Genomic DNA, 23304 nt, shown 5'->3' with positions numbered 1-23304 from the left:
CTTTTTGGTTTAAGTAACTGAGTTAGTAACTGAGTTACTTTTGAAATAAAGTAACTAGTAACTGTAACTAGTTACTGGTTTTCAGTAACTAACCCAACACTGTCAATTAATCAATCAATCATTGCGGACCACCTGAGGCACTACCAATATTTATTTTTGAATACAAAAGTTTGCTTTAGCTTGTTAGTGGTTGAGGGTCAAATAGGGCAGACTGAAATAAATTAACACATCTTTAAATAATTACTAAAATGTGTCATTAATTTATTAAGCTTGGAATTGAATACATGTGTTACTGAATGTGTCAATAATTAATTTAATTTAAAATTATATTCCTAGATTTACTTATTCAATTGATTATTTCAGTATTTAATTATTTCACAGTTTAATTATTTATTTATTAACAATTTTTTACCTAAATACTTCATTATTTAATTAATTATTTAATGTTAATTAATAAATGGTTGATTTATATAGGCTAGTAAGGTAAAGTTTTGTACCTGACAAGTTTCGGCTATCTTGCTTCTGCAGCGTTCATCTGATGAACCGTATAATAAGCCTCTTAGTGTTATTAAACACATTTTAAATTCAGTTTTACATGTTAAAAGACAGTTATAGGCAAATACCGTAATATGCAGTTACATAACACTACGTCTTTTCAAAGCTTCTTCATGCCGGGAAATTTTGATTGATTTGACTTGTGAGACATAGCCCTCTGCGAGATTCTTAGATGCAGCATCTAATGAAGGCTGCAGAAGCAAGATAGCCGAAACTTGTCAGGTACAAAACTTTACCTTACCAGCCTTTATAAATCAACCATTTATTAATACACATTAGTAGGCTAAATGAACCACTTCAACATAATTATTTAATGCCTTATTAATTATTTAATTAATTAATTATTTTTAAATATCGAATTAAATATATAAATATTTAATTTGATATATAATTACTAATCAACCATTTTTCTCATGAATGTATTTTTTCCGTCAAACTCACCCATCAAACTCAGTGGGCGGGGCTAACACAAACCTTTTCCAGTGTTTGTTTCGCTCTGAAAACGGCGGCTAATGAGGATATGCTAGTACTTTTGGTAGATATTTTACTCTGGGCGTAGAAACAAGACCTGGGTTGGAAGCAGAAAAAATTTATTGAAGTCGTCGGAATTATCGACCAGAACTCCGCTTCGCCTTCAGGTGTCAGGATCCGCTCACTAACGTTATAAAATATTCATGAAGTTGCCACAGAGATTCATGAATTAAATCAAATAAATGATTAAATAAATTAAAAAATAATAGTGAAATAATGAAATCGTGAAATTATTCATTAAAACATGATATAATACAATTGTGAAATAATTCAATAATAATGTATTATTTATTGAAATATTGAAATGATTAAACAAGTAGATAAATAATATACATTTACATTAAATCAATTAACGACACAGTCAATAACACTTATTTATTTAATTCCAATTTTAGGTCATTAATGACAGGTTCGAGTACATATTTGAAGACTTATTTATTTACTTTATTCTATCCCTTTTGACCCTCCATAGTTAGCAACTGAGGCTACTCATTAAGAATGACGTTGGCCTGTGTGGTTACAGGGCCCGCATGATGGTATGGCATCGCCACGGTGACCGCAGCAGCTGCTTGTCTCAAACACACACACACGCACACGCACACACAGATGACGGCTGTAATAAGAGCTGCGAGTTACCAGCTCAAGCTTATCCAAAGCGGACACAACTTTTCTTAGTTCCTGAGTGTGTTAAAACACCACGGCCTTAACATCGAAGACAGCCCTAAATGTGATAGAGTTTATTTAGCACAGTACAATACATTCATTCCTATCATAATATAAAGTCAACAAATAACTAAACAAACGTGCAAAATGATTGGGAGAGATACCCTGAGGGAGAGGTTGCTTCTCCCACTCGGACACCAACGACCATAAAAAGGCCCCACCTGTCCCAGACGTATTAATAACTTATGAAGATGATGAGTAAAGATGGCCGACTGTCTGTGGAGGCGGAGCAACTTCACACACGATGGCGGGAATTCCAAATGACCACCAGCTGATAAGTAAACCAGGGGAGAGAACATCCCTGGAACGCTTATTTAAAGAATTCTCCTAAACACACACACACACACACACATTTTTGTTTTTTCTACCTTCTTGAGACCTCTGAAAAATGCCTACCTCTTTAGGACCACCCTTTCTAGATGTATACAGATTTATATTTACAACATTAATTATTTAAACATACTATGCAAATATAAAAAAAGGTAAGCTTTTCGTAAACATTTTTTCTTGATGAATTTTTTGTTTGTAATTGTTTTTTAATCTTCATTATTTACTTCAAGTTATTACAGAAAGTCTCTATATACAAATTTCTTTTTTTTTCTTCTTTTTTTTAATGAATATTGGCCAAAGGAGGTGCATTTCAATTTCTTACACAAACTTGTTATTACATATGTTGGCCAGAGGGGGAGCACTTCAATTTTTTACACACACTTGTTATTTCATATGTTGACCAGAGGGGGAGCACTTTTAAAACCGACACACAGTCAATTTGAAAAATCCCTCCTTTTTGGGACCACGCTAATTTTGATAGATTTCACCACTAGGGGTGCAAATTTGACATTCTCTATTAGATGCAATTGGTTTTCCGTATTAGGACCATGACTTTGGTCCTGACCTCATATGGAAGGTACGTTTCCTTGTTGATGTCTCAAGAAGGGTGGACATACAAGAACATACACACACACACATTTTTGTTTTTGTTACCTTCTTGAGACCTCTGAAAAATGCCTACCTCTTTAGGACCACCCTTTCTAGATATATACAGATTTGTATTTACAACATTAATAATATATACACACTATGCAAATATAAAAAAGGTAAGCTTTTAGTAAAACATTTTTTGTTGTTTATTTTTTTGTTTGTAATTGGGTTTTAATCTTCATTATTTACTTCAAGTTATTACAGAAAGTCTCTATATACAAATGTCTTTTTTTCAATATATTTTTTTTTAATACATTTTGGCCAAAAGAGGTGCATTTCAATTTCTTACACAAACTTGTTATTACATATGTTGGCCAGAGGGGGAGCACTTCAATTTTTTCACACACACTTGTTATTTCATATGTTGACCAGAGATAGAGCACTTTTAAAACCGACACACAGTCAATTTGAAAAATCCCTCCTTTTTGGCACCACGCTAATTTTGATAGATTTCACCACTAGGGGTGCAAATTTGACATTCTCTATTACCGGTAGATGCAATTGGTTTTCCATATTAGGACCATGACTTTGGTCCCGACCTCATATGGAAGGTACGTTTCCTTGTTGATGTCTCAAGAAGGGTAGACATACAAGAACACACACACACACACGCACATTTTTGTGTTTGTTACCTTCTTGAGACCTCTGAAAAAGGCCTACCTCTTTAGAACCACCTTTTCTAGATATATACAGATTCGTATTTACAACATTAATAATATATACACACTATGCAAATATAAAAAAGGTAAGCTTTTAGTAAAACATTTTTTGTTGTTGAATTTTTTGTTTGTAATTGGGTTTTAATCTTCATTATTTACTTCAAGTTATTACAGAAAGTCTCTATATACAAATTTCTTTTTTTTAATACATTTTGGCCAAAGGAGGTGCATTTCAATTTCCTACACACACTTGTTATTACATATGTTGGCCAGAGGGGGAGCACTTCAATTTTTTTTACACACACTTGTTATTTCATATGTTGACCAGAGGGAGAGCACTTTTAAAACCAACACACAGTCAATTTGAAAAATCCCTCCTTTTTGGGACCACGCTAATTTTGATAGATTTCACCACTAGGGGTGCAAATTTGACATTCTCTATTAGCTGCAATTGGTTTTCCGTATTAGGACCCTGACTTTGGTCCTGACCTCATATGGAAGGTACGTTTCCTTGTTGATGTCTCAAGAAGGGTAGACATACAAGAACACACACACACACACACACACACACACACACACACACACACACACGCACACACACACACACACACACACACACACACACACACACACACACACACACACACACACACACACACACATTTTGCAAAATGCCTACCTCTTTAGGACCACCCTTTCTAGATATATACAGATTTGTATTTACAACATTAATAATATATACACACTATGCAAATATAAAAAAGGTAAGCTTTTAGTAAAACATTTTTTGTTGTTGAATTTTTTGTTTGTAATTGTTTTTTAATCTTCATTATTTACTTCAAGTTATTACAGAAAGTCTCTATATACAAATGTCTTTTTCTTTTCTTTTTTTTTTTTTTAATAAATTTTGGCTAAAAGAGGTGCATTTCAATTTCTTACACAAACTTGTTATTACATATGTTGGCCAGAAGGGGAGCACTTCAATTTTTTTACACACACTTGTTATTTCATATGTTGACCAGAGGGAGAACACTTTTAAAACCGACACACAGTCAATTTGAAAAATCCCTCCTTTTTGGGACCACACTAATTTTGACATATTTCACCACCAGGGGTGCAAATGAGACATTCTCTATTAGATGCAATGCTTTTCCGTATTGGGACCATGATTTATGTCCTGACTTGTTCACCGCTCCTCATATGGAAGGCATTTTTCCTTGTTGATGTCTCAAGAAGGGTACAAATACAAGAACACACACACACACACACACTCCCACTCCCACGGAAGGTCTCCCAACACCGCCAGGCATCTCCCTGCTCCAGTGTGTGTGGTATTCCTGGCTCGTATGACCTCGCTGCTCCCACCAGGAATTCTCTTAACTCTTCAAACGCGATTCTACTGAACTGAACCGAGGACTCGAACGCTGAATAATACGACACAAGTCAACACAAGCGTTCTTCAATTCGTAAACTACAGTATTTATCATATTTAGCAATGACGCCATGTGCACGTCGTTTTGATGGACACTGTTGGAGACAAAAAGCGAGAAAAAAAAAGGAATTTCCTCTTTTTCTGTGTATTTTTTTAATTTTAATTTTGCATGACTTGGCCAAACAAACACATGTGAATAATAAAGTAAGATAATTATTCGGCGAACAGAAGGCTAAACACGTTTTGCCCTCATCTTGGCAGCAGTCACGGTGAAGCTGACACCATGACTGGTCAAATGTTGTCCTTCAAACTGTTATTTTTATTCGCTATGACATAACTTAGTTCCCCAGAAATAATCTTACGTCATGGCACTCGATCTAATCCTAAAATATCGCCTTTACTGACAGCCCATCATGTGATCCTGAAGAATCATCACCATATTCATGGTCCTTTTATGGATGACTGTGGGAGGACACCGGGGAGAAACTCTTCTACGTGTAGTTCACAGCAGGTGTGATTTATATTGAGAAGAGTGCATACAAGTGTGCACATGCTTTTGCACACATGAGTTAAGATGCCATCTAGTGTACAGAGTTGGAACCAGAAGCTGCATTCACCGACAGTCCCATTATAATGTGTTAAAAAAAATAAAATAAAATATATATATATATATATATATATATATATATATATATATGTCTTAATAAGGTTATCCAAAAAATAGTGCTCGATACCGTAGTAGAGCGCAATATATGTATGTGTGGGGAAAAAAAATCACAAGACTACTTCATCTCTACAGGCCTGTTTCATGAGGGGGTTCCCTCAATCATCAGGAGATTTTCAGTATATTTCAGTATACAGTATATATATATATATACCTGTATATATACATATATATATATATATATATATATATATACATATAAATATATATGTATATATATATATATATATATATATATATATATATATATATATATACATATATACGTATACAGTATATATATATATATATATATATATATATATATATATATATACATATATATGTATATATATATACATATATAGTACATATATATATACATATACAGTATACATATATATATATACATATATATACATACATGGTAGGGTCTCCCAAGGCAAACTGGTCCTAGGTGAGGGATCAGACAAAGAGCAGCTCGAAGACCTCTATGAAGAACACGAACAAGGAACCCAGATTTCCCTCGCCCGGACGCGGGTCACCGGGGCCCTCCTCTGGAGCCAGGCCCGGAGGTGTGGCACGATGGCGAGCGCCTGGTGGCCGGGCCTGTCCCCATGGGGCCCGGCCGGGCACAGCCCGAAGAGGCAACGTGGGTCCCCCCTCCAATGGGCTCACCACCCATAGCAGGGGTCATAGAGGTCGGGTGCGATGTGAGCTGGGCGGAAGCCGAAGGCAGGGCACTTGGCGGTCCGATCCTCGGCTACAGAAGCTAGCTCTTGGGACGTGGAACGTCACCTCGCTGGGGGGGAAGGAGCCTGAGCTAGTGCGTGAGGTGGAGAAGTTCCGGCTGGATATAGTCGGACTCACTTCGACGCACAGCAAGGGCTCTGGAACCAGTTCTCTTGACAGGGGCTGGACTCTCTTCCACTCTGGCGTTGCCAGCAATGAGAGGCGACGGGCTGGGGTGGCAATTCTTGTTTCCCCTCGGCTCAAAGCCTGCACGTTGGAGTTCAACCCGGTGGACGAGAGGGTAGCCTCCCTCCGCCTTCGGGTGGGGGGACGGGTCCTGACTGTTGTTTGCGCTTACGCGCCCAACGGCAGTTCAGATTACCCACCCTTTTTGGATTCACTCGAGGGAGTACTGGAGAGTGCTCCCCCGGGTGATTCCCTCGTTCTACTGGGGGACTTCAACGCTCATGTTGGCAACGACAGTGAAACCTGGAGAGGCGTGATTGGGAAGAATGGCCGCCCGGATCTGAACCCGAGTGGTGTTTTGTTATTGGACTTTTGTGCTCGTCACGGATTGTCAATAACAAACACCATGTTCAAACATAAGGGTGTCCATATGTGCACTTGGCACCAGGACACCCTAGGCCGCAGTTCCATGATCGACTTTGTAGTTGTGTCATCGGATTTGCGGCCTCATGTTTTGGACACTCGGGTGAAGAGAGGGGCGGAGCTTTCTACCGATCACCACCTGGTGGTGAGTTGGCTGCGATGGTGGGGGAGGATGCCGGACAGACCTGGCAGGCCCAAACGCATTGTGAGGGTTTGCTGGGAACGTCTAGCAGAGTCTCCTGTCAGAGAGAGTTTCAATTCCCACCTCCGGAAGAACTTTGAACATGTCACGAGGGAGGCGCTGGACATTGAGTCCGAGTGGACGATGTTCCGTACCTCTGTTGTCGGGGCGGCCGATTGGAGCTGTGGCCGCAGGGTAGTTGGTGCCTGTCGTGGCGGTAATCCTAGAACCCGTTGGTGGACACCGGCGGTGAGGGATGCCGTCAAGCTGAAGAAGGAGTCCTATCGGGTTCTTTTGGCTCATGGGACTCCTGACGCAGCAGACAGGTACCGACAGGCCAAGCGGTGTGCGGCTTCAGCGGTCGCGGAGGCAAAAACTCGGACATGGGAGGAGTTCGGTGAGGCCATGGAAAAAGACTTCCGGACGGCTTCGAAGCAATTCTGGACCACCATCCGCCGCCTCAGGAAGGGGAAGCAGTGCAGTGTCAACACCGTGTATGGTGGGGATGGTGCTCTGTTGACCTCGACTGCGGATGTTGTGGATCGGTGGAGAGAATACTTCGAAGACCTCCTCAATCCTACCAGCACGTCTTCCTATGAGGAAGCAGGGCCTGGGGAATCTGTGGTGGGCTCTCCTATTTCTGGGGCTGAGGTTGCCGAGGTAGTTAAAAAGCTCCTCGGTGGCAAGGCCCCGGGGGTGGATGAGATCCGCCCGGAGTTCCTTAAGGCTCTGGATGCTGTGGGGCTGTCTTGGTTGACAAGACTCTGCAACATCGCGTGGACATCGGGGGCGGTACCTCTGGATTGGCAGACCGGGGTGGTGGTTCCTCTCTTTAAGAAGGGGAACCGGAGGGTGTGTTCCAACTATCGTGGGATCACACTCCTCAGCCTTCCCGGTAAGGTCTATTCAGGTGTACTGGAGAGGAGGCTACGCTGGATAGTCGAACCTCGGATTCAGGAGGAACAGTGTGGTTTTCGTCCTGGTCGTGGAACTGTGGACCAGCTCTATACTCTCGGCAGGGTCCTTGAGGGTGCATGGGAGTTTGCCCAACCAGTCTACATGTGCTTTGTGGACTTGGAGAAGGCATTCGACCGTGTACCCCGGGAAGTCCTGTGGGGAGTGCTCAGAGAGTATGGGGTAACGGACTGTCTTATTGTGGCGGTTCGCTCTCTGTATAATCGGTGTCAGAGCTTGGTCCGCATTGCCGGCAGTAAGTCGGACACGTTTCCAGTGAGGGTTGGACTCCGCCAGGGCTGCCCTTTGTCACCGATTCTGTTCATAACCTTTATGGACAGAATTTCTAGGCGCAGTCAGGGCGTTGAGGGTATCTGGTTTGGTGGCTGCAGGATTAGGTCTCTGCTTTTTGCAGATGATGTGGTCCTGATGGCTTCATCTGGCCAAGATCTTCAGCTCTCACTGGATCGGTTCGCAGCCGAGTGTGAAGCGACTGGGATGAGAATCAGCACCTCCAAATCCGAGTCCATGGTTCTCGCCCGGAAAAGGGTGGAGTGCCATCTCCGGGTTGGGGAGGAGATCTTGCCCCAAGTGGAGGAGTTCAAGTACCTCGGAGTCTTGTTCACGAGTGAGGGAAGAGTGGATCGTGAGATCGACAGGCGGATCGGTGCGGCATCTTCAGTAATGCGGACGCTGTATCGATCCGTTGTGGTGAAGAAGGAGCTGAGCCAGAAGGCAAAGCTCTCGATTTACCGGTCGATCTACGTTCCCATCCTCACCTATGGTCATGAGCTTTGGGTCATGACCGAAAGGACAAGATCACGGGTACAAGCGGCCGAAATGAGTTTCCTCCGCCGGGTGGCGGGGCTCTCCCTTAGAGATAGGGTGAGAAGCTCTGCCATCCGGGGGGAGCTCAAAGTAAAGCCGCTGCTCCTCCATATCGAGAGGAGCCAGATGAGGTGGTTCGGGCATCTGGTCAGGATGCCACCCGAACGCCTCCCTCGGGAGGTGTTTCGGGCACGTCCGACCGGTAGGAGGCCACGGGGAAGACCCAGGACACGTTGGGAAGACTATGTCTCCCGGCTGGCCTGGGAACGCCTCGGGATCCACCGGGAGGAGCTGGACGAAGTGGCTGGGGAGAGGGAAGTCTGGGCTTCCCTGCTTAGGCTGCTGCCCCCGCGACCCGACCTCGGATAAGCGGAAGAAGATGGATGGATGGATGGATGGATGGATATATACACATATATATATACATATATATACATATATATATATATATACATATATATATATATATGTATATATATATATATATGTATGTATATGTATGTATATGTATATATATATATATATATATATATATATATATATATATATATGTATATATATATATATATATATATATATATATATATATATATATATATATATGGGACGGCGTGGCGCAGTGGGATGAGTGGCCGTGCACAACCCGAGGGTCCCTGGTTCAATCCCCACCTAGTACCAACCTTGTCATGTCCGTTGTGTCCTGAGCAAGACACTTCACCCTTGCTCCTGATGGGTGCTGGTTAGCGCCTTGCATGGCAGCTCCCTCCATCAGTGTGTGAATGTGTGTGTGAATGGGTAAATGTGGAAGTAGTGTCAAAGCGCTTTGAGTACCTTGAAGGTAGAAAAGCGCTATACAAGTACAACCCATTTATCATTTATATATATATATATATATATATATATATATATATATATATATATATCCATATATATATATATATATATATATCCATCCATCCATCCATCCATTTTCTACCGCTTATTCCCTTTGGGGTTGTGGGGGGCGCTGGAGCCTATCTCGGCTACATTTGGGCGGAAGGCGGGGTACACCCTGGACAAGTCTCCACCTCATCACAGGGCTACATATATATATATATATTATATATATATATATATATATATATATATATATATATATATATATACATATATATATACATATATATATCCATCCATTTTCTACCGCTTGGCCCTTACGGGGTCGCGGGGGGGTGCTGGAGCCTATCTCAGCTACAATCGGGTGGAAGGCGGGGTACACCCTGGACAAGTCGCCACCTCATCGCAGAGCCATTTATTTGTGAACTCCGACCATTCGGGTTCTTCCGTTTTTCTCTACGTAGCTAAGATAGTGACTACTTAGGGAGGATTATAGGGTTGATCGATGCACTCACCTTTGGGGTTGTATTAAAGGGGAACTACAGTTTTTGGGGGATTTTTCGCCTGTAATTAACAATCCTTACGTAAGACAAGAACACCTATGTTTTTATTTTTTATGCATTCTAAATAGTAAATAAATGCGATCAAAAGTCCCCTTACAATGGAGCCAATTGGAGTCGCTCTATGCTGCCTATAAAAAACACATCCAAACACCTCTATTAAGGTTTTATGTACATGATGAAAGTATATTAACAGGCAAATCTTTAATAACATTTAATATTTACGTATTTTGCTGATTTTAATTTAAATTTAAAAAAGGCATCACGATGTTCGCTTTTTTTTAACAACATCACTGATTATTAAATGGTAAATGGGTTATACTTGTATAGCGCTTTTCTACCTTCAAGGTACTCAAAGCGCTTTGACACTATTGCCACATTCACCCATTCACACACACACATTCACACACTGATGGCGGGAGTCGCCATGCAAGGCGCTAACCACGACCCATCAGGAGCAAGGGTCTTGCTCAAGGACACAACGGACGTGACTAGGGTGGTAGAAGCTGGGGATCGAACCAGGAACCTTCAGGTTGCTGGCACGGCCACTCTCCCAACCGTGCCACGCCGTCACCTTATTACTCATTGCAGACTTCATGAGCGCCGGGTGGGTAGGGGGGTAACAGTGGGTGTATATTGTAGCGTCCCGGAAGAGTTAGTGCTGCAAGGGGTTCTGGGTATTTGTTCTGTTGTGTGTATGTTGTGTTGCGGTGCGGATGTTCTCCCGAAATGTGTTTGTCATTCTTGTTTGGTGTGGGTTCACAGTGTGGCGCATATTTGTAGCTGTCATGTCTGTATTATCATGTTTTGTTTGAAGTCATGTTTCGTTTAGTTTCTGTCTTTTCACTCCCTTGTCTGGTCACCATAGCAACCATTAGTTTTCACCTGTCACGTCACGCACCTGTTTCACGTTTTGACTCACACACACCTGTCACCAATCATGTCACTGTTATTTAAGCATACCTTGTTCATCACTCGTCCTGCCTGCATTGTCGTTATGTCACTCCGGTTCAGGGCTCGTTTTGACAAAGTAAGTTTCCATGTCCATGTCCTAGTTTTTGTTAATTAGCAGCTTTTTATGTTTTAGGCACACTTGCCTTTTTTGGTTGTATTTTTGTGTTTTGCGGTAGTGAGTGTTTTATGAGAAATAAATCACTTCCTACCTTTACGCTGTCGTCCGGAGCCGTTCTTGCGTTGGAAGAACAACCCCGCAGCAAGCTGCGACCCCCACGTGACAGTAGCAGTGTTAAAGTTGTTTATACGGCCACCCTCAGTGTGACCTTTATGGCTGTTGACCAAGTATGCATGCATTCACTTGTGTGTGTTAAAAGCCGTAGATATTATGTGACAGGGCCGGCACGCAAAGGCAGTGCCTTTAAAGGGGAACATTATCACAATTTCAGAATTGTTAAAACCATTAAAAATCAGTTCCCAGTGGCTTATTATATTTTTCGAAGTTTTTTTCAAAGTTTTACTCATCACGCAATATCCCTAAAAAAAGCTTCAAAGTGCCTGATTTTAACCACCCGTCCATTTTCCTGTGACGTCACATAGTGAAGCCAACACAAACAAACATGGCGGAAAGAACAGCAAGCTATAGCGACATTAGCTCGGATTCAGACTCGGATTTCAGCGGCTTAAGCGATTCAACAGATTACGCATGTATTGAAACGGATGGTTGTAGTGTGGAGGCAGGTAGCGAAAACGAAATTGAAGAAGAAACTGAAGCTATTGAGGAGGGGGGGGGGGGGTTGGAGGTAGTGGGGGTGTATATTGTAGCGTCCCGGAAGAGTTAGTGCTGCAAATGGTTCTGGGTATTTGTTCTGTTGTGTTTATGTTATGTTACTGTGCGGATGTTCTCCCAAAATGTGTTTGTCATTCTTGTTTGGTGTGGATTCACAGTGTGGCGTATATTTCTAACAATGTTAAAGTTGCTTATACGGCCACTCTCAGTGTAAACTGTATCGCTGTTGATGAAGTATGCTTTGCATTTACGTGTGTGTGCGTACAGGAGCCGCTCATATCTTGTGACTGGGCGGGCACGTTGTTAGAAGGGATGAAAAGCGGACGTGACGTCAGCTCGTAGAGGACGTTAAAAGCAGTGCCTGTAAGGCACGCCCCCAAAACTGTGGAATACGAGATATAATGACTGATGAACACCTTTGTTCGATAATGAAGGTTGCCTCAGCTCAAAGCCTGAGCCCCGACATTAATGAACTAGCATCCAAGAAAAGATGGCAGGTATCTGGCTTGGGCACATCAGATTAGATCAGTGTGTTGCAAACTGAGCAGTTTAACGTCCTGAATGGTTGGTTTATTCATTATTTTATTTTCAAATGTATTAGCCTGTGGAAAAAGTTAATGTTGATATTTACCTCAGAAGGCTGCAAATAGAAAAGAGGCATTACATTTATATTTCAATTGTATTTGATATGCCGTTGATATTTTTTAGTTATTATTATTATTATTTGAAACTCGATTTTGCATGTCACTATAAAGTTATATAAGCCTTGCTTGTTCAATATTTAATGCAAAACTTGTTTGGGTCCCTATCAAAAAGGTTAATTTGTTCAACCTTGGCCCAATTTTGGCCCACTCTGTATTTGAGTTTGACACCCCTGTTGTAAACAATAGGAAACATTCCAAAAAAAGTGCAGTTCCCCTCAAAAGGGGAGCCGCACTTTTTTGTAATGTTGCCGATCATCCACAATCATTATGGAAGACAAGAACACATGTTTTTCTTTTTGTTATGTATTGCAACTCAAAACTAAACGCTAACAAAATACAGCTAGCAGTTAAGCTAATGGGAGTCATGCCGCCATTATGCCTAATAAAGAAAACATCCAAAAAGCGCCAACAATATCCCCTTTACATTTTATGACTCAAATATTCAGGATTCAGGATTCAGGATGCATTATCATTGTCCATAAGAACATAAGAACTGAAGTTACATTTTCGGCACAGTCCCACTAAGAGCAGACATACGTTACAGGGAGACAAGACGAGACCGCCAACGGATCAGCCACTTACGGCGCTCCTTCAAAAAGGTGGGAAAAAGGGTGATATTGGGAAAGGGGGGAAGAGTAAAAAATATCAGTCAAAGACTGGACCCTCGGGAGGGGGTCCAGACTGAGTCCAAGGGAAAAAAACCTAATTTGCCAAAGCACACATAAACATGTTACATATAATCACAACAACTCGCAACATCCATCACCCCGAAGGGGAATCAAGCGGTGGTGAAGGCGTGGGGTGGGGGTGGGGAGTGTGTTTGTGTATATGGCCATCGTCTTTAGGTGTAGTGGAGTTGTGTTCATAGGCCTGGGGTCGTTCTGCATGCTATGCAAGCAAAGTTCGACTTCCAGGTGTCGCTGAAGGGGGAGGGAGGTCAAAAGCGTCCATCTTTGAAATTCCTCAGGGGATATGGACATAATATGGACAAACTCTCAGCAATATTGCTATTATAAGCTGGAACTTTAAGGACCTACTTTTAGAGAGCTAACGAGCTTGACATCATGAGCCGGTGAGCTGTTGCATAGCCTCCGAATTGGTGAAAGTTAATTCGAGATTAAAAACCATGCCATTCACTTGGATAGTACAAGCTTGTGACCATAAACTGAGAAGTTGGTCAACTTTGACATCCAACTTAGACTCAGAGATGGCGAGAAAAACACGAAAAGATGCTCGTTTGCACCCTGCACCATCCCATCAGTCAGCCTTCCAGCAAGAGCAGACATTGTACAGTAAGTAATTGTTTTACTATCTTTGCTGTCTCTCACAAAGTCTGCCGTGAGTAGTATGGTTGTTACTGTTGAAGGAAAAAAAACAAACGTTGCGATGTGTCTGTGAAATCAATTTGCCGTCATATGCCTAAAATGAGCAAACTTGTACAGATATCATCTTTCGACGTTTCTAGGGTTTCCCATCTTCAATAGATTACTTATATGCAATATTAGTAGGTTCCTAGAATCTCTTTGGAAGCTCACATCTACTCAGGGCTCAGTTAAGTTGGATTTCGTATATATGATGTGTTATTATGAATGTGCCTGTTACTATACATGACATACTTATAGCGACTCGATAAAACCTTGATGGGGGTTTTATAGGCATAATAGAGCCACTCCCATTGTTGGCTGACTTTTGCTAACCTTTATTTACGAGTTAGAATGCAATTAAAATGAAAAACCTATCTGAGCTTGTCTTACATAGAGATTGTGAATTATCTGGGTCAGCCCATGCAATGCAGGTCTGATGTCAAGCTTCCCAAGAACCCAGTTAGAACTACACAGTCCAAAGTCTGGGGGGTTTCAGTGGAGGAAGAGCAGGAGGTGGAGGAGAGAAAGGGGGAGGTGTCAGTGGTGCAATGCAGCATGACGGCCGCACCCTGACACCCTGACACGATCGACAGCCCCAGCAGAGTAGCAAACACCTTTTCTGCAAGTTTTCAAAATGAATGTTATTTACCTGCTCTATCGCACTTTGAAAACCGCTTAAAGCGTCTAAAAGTTGATTCAAGAGAATGTTGAGTAACTCATTTGAACATTTATTTGAGTGGCATTTTTGTTACTGTGACAAATATGTCACCTCATAGCAATTTTCCCAGCATGTTTTATATGTATTAATTCATGAACTCAATGAGTAAAACTGTTGAATTGTGATATTTGACACCCTGTTTCAGTATTAGAATTGCTAAATAGCAGAAAAGGGGAACATTTTGCTCAAACTAAATTCCTGAATGCACGTCTTAAATGACCACATATGTCTGATGATTTGAACTAAATAAATATCGTAAAAAAAATATCCCTTATACTTATTTTAAATGTACATAAACTAAATGGACATCATGTTATTGGTCATATAGGGAAATTTTGCATGAAGGAGTGCATGTAAAAAGTATGAATGACAGGGGAGCTAGATCTGAAATTTCACCCTGCAAGCGTATTCCTAGCCCCTTCCTGCCCCGTCACTGATGAGAATATAATGGTACATTTCACCAGACATCAGAGACTTGGGCGTAGTTTTTTAGTCAGTAATATTCCTCCTTCAAAACCGCACTAAAAGAACACCTCCAGGCAACTCCAACCCTAGACTAACCCCCTACCCCCACCACATCCCACCTCCCCGGATTGTAAATAATCAAATGTATATACTTGTTCTTATGTTTTCTGAGCTCACTATGTTCACTGCTCGCTGACAGCTGTACATATATCCTACCAAGTCAGACCTACACTGTTACAATGTCCATTTCTCAGATGATATTATTGTTGATGACTGAAGTGCTGATATCAACCAAACCTAACCCCCACGCCCCAACCCCCTCCACATAATGTAAATAATTCCATGTATATACTCTGATAATTAACTTGTGTAATGACTGTATTATGCTGATAGTATACATTTGTACTATGAATTGATTAACGTGGACTAGAGATGCGTGGTTTGCGGACACAACCGCGGAGTCCGCGGATAATCCGCGGGTCGGGCGGGTGACATGACGAAAAAAATAGATTTTAAATAGATCGGGCGGGTGGCGGTTGAACCAATTCGGAAATATATATACATAGTTGAATGTTGTTACCCACATACAAAAAACGAGCAGCACTCTTTGAAACAGGCAATTATTCATCAGGCACTGCAGCACACCACAACACAACAGAAAAAAAAAAAAAGTTGGCAACGCCGGGAGCAAACGTGGTACACGACAAACTAAAAAAAGGAATACTAAAGACCAGGGGGAAAAAGACCAGCTATTTGCCTTGGCCAATAAGTTGCAGGTAATTTATTATTATTATTTATTTAATTTATTTTTGTTTAAATAGGGATGACATACATATGTTATTGTATAATTTAGGTTTGTGCGTGTGATTGACAGCCTAAGGCTTATGAGGCACATTTTTTATTTATTTTTTTATTTCAACTTAAAAACGTATGAGCCTATGCCTATGCCTACAACATAGGCTATGTGTTTATCTTTATTTTCCTGCCTGTCGTTGACAATGGAGATTGTCTGATATTTTGTCATGGCTGCAGATCAATCAATAAAGGTTCATCTTTGTCGCAAAATTGTTCACTGTTTCACTGTGCACCCCGCCCTCGTCCCTATTTGAGCATTATAACGTTAACAAGTTAATATTCATTGAAATAAATTCAGAACATTTTTTTTACCTAACGAAAATATAGGCCTAGTCTTTCTAAAACATTTTTTTAACTTCTTAAAAGCATCGTTCTGCTTGCTGCAACTGCGCACACAAAGTGTGAGGAACGCACTCCTGATCTGAGGGCATTGGCAACAATAGTCAACACTTTCTTAATGGAAACGACAATAATACTACACGTATTAATATCTCTTAGCCACTAATGCGTGGCCAAGAGATATTAATGCGTGGCACGCGTTGAATGTCTCTGCTGAATTGGATCAGTCTCCTTTCTTTAACAGGCAAAAGCTTTCTAGCCTCACTAATGCCTTGCATCGTCTATATTAGATATATAACAACGGGCGGGTGGCGGGCGGGTGTGGATTTGATAAAATGTTAGTTTGGGTGGATGGCGGGTGGATGACGACTTTTGTGATGCGGTTGCGGATTAAATAATTGCCTATCCGCGCATCTCGAACGTGGACCCCGACTTAAACAAGTTGAAAAACATATCCGGATGTTACCATTTAGTGGTCAATTGTACGGAATATGTACTGTACTGTGCAATCTACTAATAAAAGTTTCAATCAATCAATCAATCAAAATTCCTAATCCCGACAACGTCTGCTATGGTCAACTGTCACAATCGAGGTGGAGGGAATAAAACTAGCTTTTAGCGAATTCCTAAGGTTATTTCTGGCAGCGAGAAACAACTAAAATTAAGAGTGAATGCAAAGGCGAGCATGGATTGCTACAATCAACCGAGATGTGACGTGTTGACGACTTTGTTCGTGTCTGTGCAGATCATTTCTGGTAATTAAGAACATTCTGTAAGTAGGGATGTCCGATAATATCGGACTGCTGATATTATCGGCCGATAAATGCTTTAAAATGTAATATCGGAAATTATCGGTATCGGTTTCAAAATGATCGGTATTGGTGAGAAGTACAGAGCGCCAATAAACCTTAAAGGCACTGCCTTTAAGGTGCCGGCCCAGTCACATAATATCTACGACTTTTCACACACACAAGTGAATGCAATTCATATTTGTTCAACAACCATACAGGTCACACTGAGGGTGGCCGTATAAACAACTTTAACACTGTTACAAATATGCACCACACTATGAACCCACACCAAACAAGAATGACAAACACATTTCGGCAGAACATCCGCACCGTAACACAACATAAACACAACAGAACAAATACCCAGAACCCCTTGCAGCACTAACTCTGCCGGAACGATACAATATACACCCCCCGCTAACCCCAACCCCCGCCCACCTCAACCTCCTCATGTCCCAAATTCCAAGCTGCTGTTTTGAGGCATGTTAAAAAAAATAATGCACTTTGTGACTTCAATAATAAATATGGCAGTGCCATGTTGGCATTTTTTTCCATAACTTGAATTGATTTATTTTGGAAAACTTTGTTACATTGTTTAAATGCATCCAGCGCGGCATCACAACAAAATTAGGCATAATAATGTGATAATTCCAGGACTCCGGTTGATATCGGTATCGGTAATTAAGAGTTGGACAATATCGGATATCGGCAAAAAAGCTATTATCGGACATCTTTATTTGTAAGTAAAAAATAATCTATAGTAAATAACAGCTCCACTTTGCATTAACTTGATGTGCTCTCACTGTCCTCTGTTGTGCGGAGAGTTTGTGCTGGGCTTTCGAGTAGTTGTGGTGGTGTCGAATCCCGCACTGAAACGTGTCAGGAAAATGTGGAAGTACTTTTTTTTTTTATTATTTGAAATTCCTTATTTTGCACACACACACAAAACATTGAACCATTTATTTCCGATTAATTTGTGATAGTAGTATAAACATTGCTTCACATAAATAAATAAAAAAAATTTTAATGGGCTGTTTCGGACCCAATTTAGCCGTACGTAAAAAAATATGTACACAACCATTGAACTGAGAGATATTTGACCATACCTTCATTTTCTTGTCTCACGTTTGTCTAAAAAATCCATCCATCCATCCATCCATCCATCTTCTCCCGCTTATCCGAGGTCGGGTCGCGGGGGCAGCAGCCCAAGTAGGGAAGCCCAGACTTCCTTCCCTCTCTCCAGCCACTAAAAAATATATTGGAACTTTTATTCATAAAAAAAATTATAAATCTTTGTTTTGGTTATTTATGTTATAAAACGTTTAATATGTATAAATACTGATAGAGAAATGAGCTTTAGAGGCAAAAATCACGCTTTTGGAAACTAGCTCTTTTACAGGACGAGCAGCCAATTTGGAGAATCCATATTTCCTATAAGTCACTTCGGGGCTTAATAATGACTTGAAAACTGTATTGTGGTTAGAGTGTCCGCCCTGAGATCGGTAGGTTGTGAGTTCAAACCCAGAGTCATACCAAAGACTATAAAAATGGGACCCATTACCTCCCTGCTTGACACTCAGCATCAAGGGTTGGACTCGGGGGTTAAATCAGCAAAAATTATTCCCAGGCGCGGCCACCGCTGCTGCTCACTGCTCCCCTCACCTCCCAGGGGGTGATCAAGGGCGATGGGTCAAATGCAGAGAATAATTTCGCCACACCTAGTGTGTGTGTGGCAATCATTGGTACTTTAACTTGAACTTTAAAACCATTTTGGCTCATTTGAAATGTCACTGACATGCGTCTTTTTATCACTTAAACACATCAATATTTGGTTTTGTTGTCAGGGGCGACGAGAGACATCGGCTCAGCCCTCACCAGAATGTGCATGAGGCACCGCAGCATCGAAGCCAGACTCCGCCAGTTCTCCACGTAAGTGTGTGTGTGGAACAGGTGTAGCCTCCCCCTCGGGATCTCCATAGCAACCCCGGGCCCCCTCCTCCTCTGCCTCGCCTCCATCTCATTCTGCGGTGATTCAACTTGAATGTTTTATGCAGGCTGTTTGTGGACTGCCTGATCAACCCCCTCCAGGAGCAGATGGAGGAGTGGAAGAGAGTCGCCAACACCCTGGACAAGGACCACGCCAAAGGTCCAAACGCACGCTGCATCGACTTCCTCTTTCCACTCGGTGGCGCTTTACGTGCACTTCCAATTGGCCCCGCATTCATTCCATGTGTGTGTGTGCGTGTGTGACAGAGTACAAGAAGGCTCGCCAGGAGATCAAGAAGAGGTCGTCGGACACGCTGAAGCTTCAGAAGAAGGCAAAGAAAGGTCAGGCGACATAGAAGAATTCTCGTCACGTTTCAGATTTAAAAAAAAAATGATGTTCTGTTTGTCTGGTGCAAATCTGACGGTGTCGGGTCTCTTCTGACTTTATCTGCAGCGGATGTATTCGGTAAGTTTCTTTTTTTCCCCCCGAGTTCTTGGTTGTGACGGTTCTGGTGATTCTGGTCCCCTCCATGCCGTTGTTGATCAAAGGTTCTGTACACAATATGCACTTAGGGGTGTACCGATACAACTCTTTTACTCCGATACGATGTTGATCCGTTACCGATATTAACCCGATACAATAATAAATCATAGCACATACTCTTATCATTTTGTAGTGTGGCAATTTAGAAAAAGCTTGATCAAGTGGAATTAGCATACTTGCCAACCCTCCCGAATTTTCCGGGAGACTCCCGAAATTCAGCGCCTCTCCCGAAAACCTCCCGGGACAAATATTCTCCCGAAAATCTCCCGATTTTCAGCCGGAGCTGGAGGCCACGCCCCCTCCAGCTCCATGCAGACCTGAGTGAGGACAGCCTTCTTTCACGACGGGAGGACAACTGGGTGACAAGAAATAAATCATCCAGACTAGAGATAAATTGTATTATTATGTTTATCTTACCTACAAATAAATATATTTATTAATTAAAAAAAAAAAAAAACTAAATACATTTTTACTATATTTTGCTAAAAACATCAAAATTAATTGTATTTTTATTTGTATTTTTTCTGACTCCTTATTACATCCAGGCATTAGAATTATACATTAAAATAAACATATTTGAAATAATTAATTTTAAATTATCATAATAATTCATTTAAAATGACCATATTTAATTATTAAAATAATTGCTTGTTTATCAACAACTTTAGCATTTTATTCATTACATTTTGAAGCTCTCAGAAGCCAAGTTATGTTATATTCCTTAATATTTATTTATGCAAGTTTGAAGTATCAATTATCTAAACACTGTTTTGTTTGCATATTTTCAGGATGTAGATATATATATATATATATATGTATGAAATACTTGACTTGGTGAATTCTAGCTGTCAATATACTCCTCCCCTCTTAACCACGCCCTCAACCATGCCCTGCCCCACCCCGACCACGCCCCCACCCCCCACCTCCCGAAATCGGAGGTCTCAAGGTTGGCAAGTATGGGAATTAGACAGGGAACAATGTTAGATATGAAAAACATTAACCTTATGACAGGTGATATGTTCTTGGTGACACCTGGTGACCACAATAATTCACAAAGTTAAGTTAAATCAAATGATGCAGACACATATGTTACTGGATACTTTCTGAAACGCTTCTGCCTTGGAGACTTTGTGTGTGTAAGTAATTGGTAACTATGAATATTTGATGCCCTGCGATGAGGTGGCGACTTGTCCAGGGTGTACCCTGCCTTCCGCCTGAGTGCTGCTGACCCCACAACCCCAAGAGGGATGAATATTTGATACTTGTCGATATCGAAAAATGTGCTGTTTTGGACTGCAATATTTTTAAATTAAGGACTTATTGTCGGGGAGGGCGTGGTGCTGTTGGGAGAGTGGCAGTGCCAGCAACCTGAGGGTTCCTGGTTCAATCCCCATCTTCTACCAACCGTCCGTTGTGTCCTTGAGCAAGACACTTGGGTGAATGGGTGAATGTGGAAATAGTGTCAAAGCGCTTTGAGTACCATGAAGGTAGAAAAGCGCTATACAAGTATAACCCATTCATTGTCAGGAAGAGTCCTCCCAGACTATTCTATTCTAAGGCTGTCCGAATAAAGACTAGAATTAAAGATGACTAGTTTATTCTATACAAAGGAGTAAGTACAAACAATAATAATACCAGCGTTGGAGAGAGGACAGAGCTCTCCAGATATGCTTTTGTCCGTCTTGCTGAGATCAAAACCGAAAGTTAACCTGGCTTATGTGTTGGGCACACACACATTCCTGTCCACTGTCTCTCTCCGCACCTGCGGTACATTCTAACGCCATTAAAACTGGAAGGCATAAAATGTGTTTGTGTATATGGATAAGAAACAAGGAGATATTTTATTTTTTTGTATCTTCTTTGAGCAAAACAAAGGCCAAAAGGAGTGAGAATGTTCCTTTAACAGACACTTATTATGTATGTCTAGCTTGTGTGCTATTGTGTGCTTAGCTGTTGTGTAGCTGCCAACGATAGTAGCCTCTACACCTTGTTTACCTTTTGTAAATGAAAAGATCAAGATTTTGATTTTAACTAGCTGTCCAGCTTTGCACAAGTAAACACTCTGCTTGTATCGGAGCTTGTATATAAGATTTTAGCTGATATCATCCAATGCATGATGATACCGGACTGATATCAATAACGGATCTGGACACCGCTACTCACTGATGTTCTTCTGATGAGGCTGGCAAGTCCAATTGCGCATTGTGCGTGTCGCGTGAAGTTCTGTGAAGTGAATTATATTTATATAGCGCTTTTCTCTAGTGACTCAAAGCGCTTTACATAGTGAAACCCAATATCTAAGTTACATTTAAACCAGTGTGGCTGGCACTGGGAGCAGGTGGGTAAAGTGTCTTGCCCAAGGACACAACGGCAGTGACTAGGATGGCAGAAGCGGGGATCGAACCTGGAACCCTCAAGTCGCTGGCCCGGCCGCTCTACCAACCGAGCTATACCGCCGTTCTGGCAAAGTTAAAAGTCTGTGGCGGGTTTGTACTCCTGTACTTGTTTGTCTGCATTCCTCGGGGCTCTGACTAACGTCTGGAAGCCATCGAGTGTTGGCTGCTTCCCTGAACACATGTTTTTTACTGCCGGTCCTCTTGGACCACATCAGTACTTTGTGCCACCGCTGCTGTTGGTGCACCGCATCCAGCAGATGGTGCTGTTATCGCGCTTTAAATTAATATGCATTTTATATACAATCCATCCATCCATCCATCCATCTTCTTCCGCTTATCCGAGGTCGGGTCGTGGGGGCAGCAGCCTAAGCAGGGAAGCCCAGACTTCCCTCTCCCCAGCCACTTCGTCCAGCTCTTCCTGTGGGACCCCGAGGCGTTCCCAGGCCAGCCGGGAGACATAGTCTTCCCAACGTGTCCTGGGTCTTCCTCGCGGCCTCCTACCGGTCGGACGTGCCCTAAACACCTCCCTCGGGAGGCGTTCGGGTGGCATCCTGACCAGATGCCCGAACCACCTCATCTGGCTCCTCTCGATGTGGAGGAGCAGCGGCTTTACTTTGAGCTCCTCCCGGATGGCAGACCGTTTCCATATGAGTTGGGAAATTGTGTTAGATGTAAATATAAACGGAATACAATGATTTGCAAATCCTTTTCAACCCATATTCAGTTGAATATGCTACAAAGACAACATATTTGATGTTCAAACTGATAAACATTTTTTTTTTTTGCAAATAGTCATTAACTTTAGAATTTGATATCAGCAACACGTGACAAAGAAGTTGGGAAAGGTGGCAATAAGTACTGATAAAGTTGAGGAATGCTCATCAAACACTTATTTGGAACATCCCACAGGTGTGCAGGCTAATTTGGAACAGGTGGGTGCCATGATTGGGTATAAAAACAGCTTCCCAAAAAATGCACAGTCTTTCACAAGAAAGGATGGAGCGAGGTACACCCCTTTGTCCACAACTGCGTGAGCAAATAGTCAAACAGTTTAAGAACAACGTTTCTCAAAGT

The 23304-nt window shown here is 41.7% G+C and overlaps 1 protein-coding gene across 2 annotated transcripts in view; it reads left to right on the top strand.

Moving 5' to 3' along the window:
• Positions 1–23304, top strand: part of LOC133577491 (protein MTSS 1-like) — a 55336-nt gene that overhangs the window by 25573 nt on the left and 6459 nt on the right. For both annotated transcript variants that reach the window (XM_061931362.2, XM_072912597.1), the window contains exons 4-7: positions 19149–19233; positions 19359–19450; positions 19558–19632; positions 19745–19756. In XM_061931362.2, coding sequence (XP_061787346.1) covers positions 19149–19233; positions 19359–19450; positions 19558–19632; positions 19745–19756 — 264 coding nt within the window. The remainder of the gene's footprint in view (positions 1–19148; positions 19234–19358; positions 19451–19557; positions 19633–19744; positions 19757–23304) is intronic.

Source organism: Nerophis lumbriciformis, linkage group LG37 (assembly GCF_033978685.3).
Source record: "Nerophis lumbriciformis linkage group LG37, RoL_Nlum_v2.1, whole genome shotgun sequence".
NCBI classification, from domain to species: domain Eukaryota; kingdom Metazoa; phylum Chordata; class Actinopteri; order Syngnathiformes; family Syngnathidae; genus Nerophis; species Nerophis lumbriciformis.
This window is presented reverse-complemented; position numbering and strand designations above follow the sequence as displayed.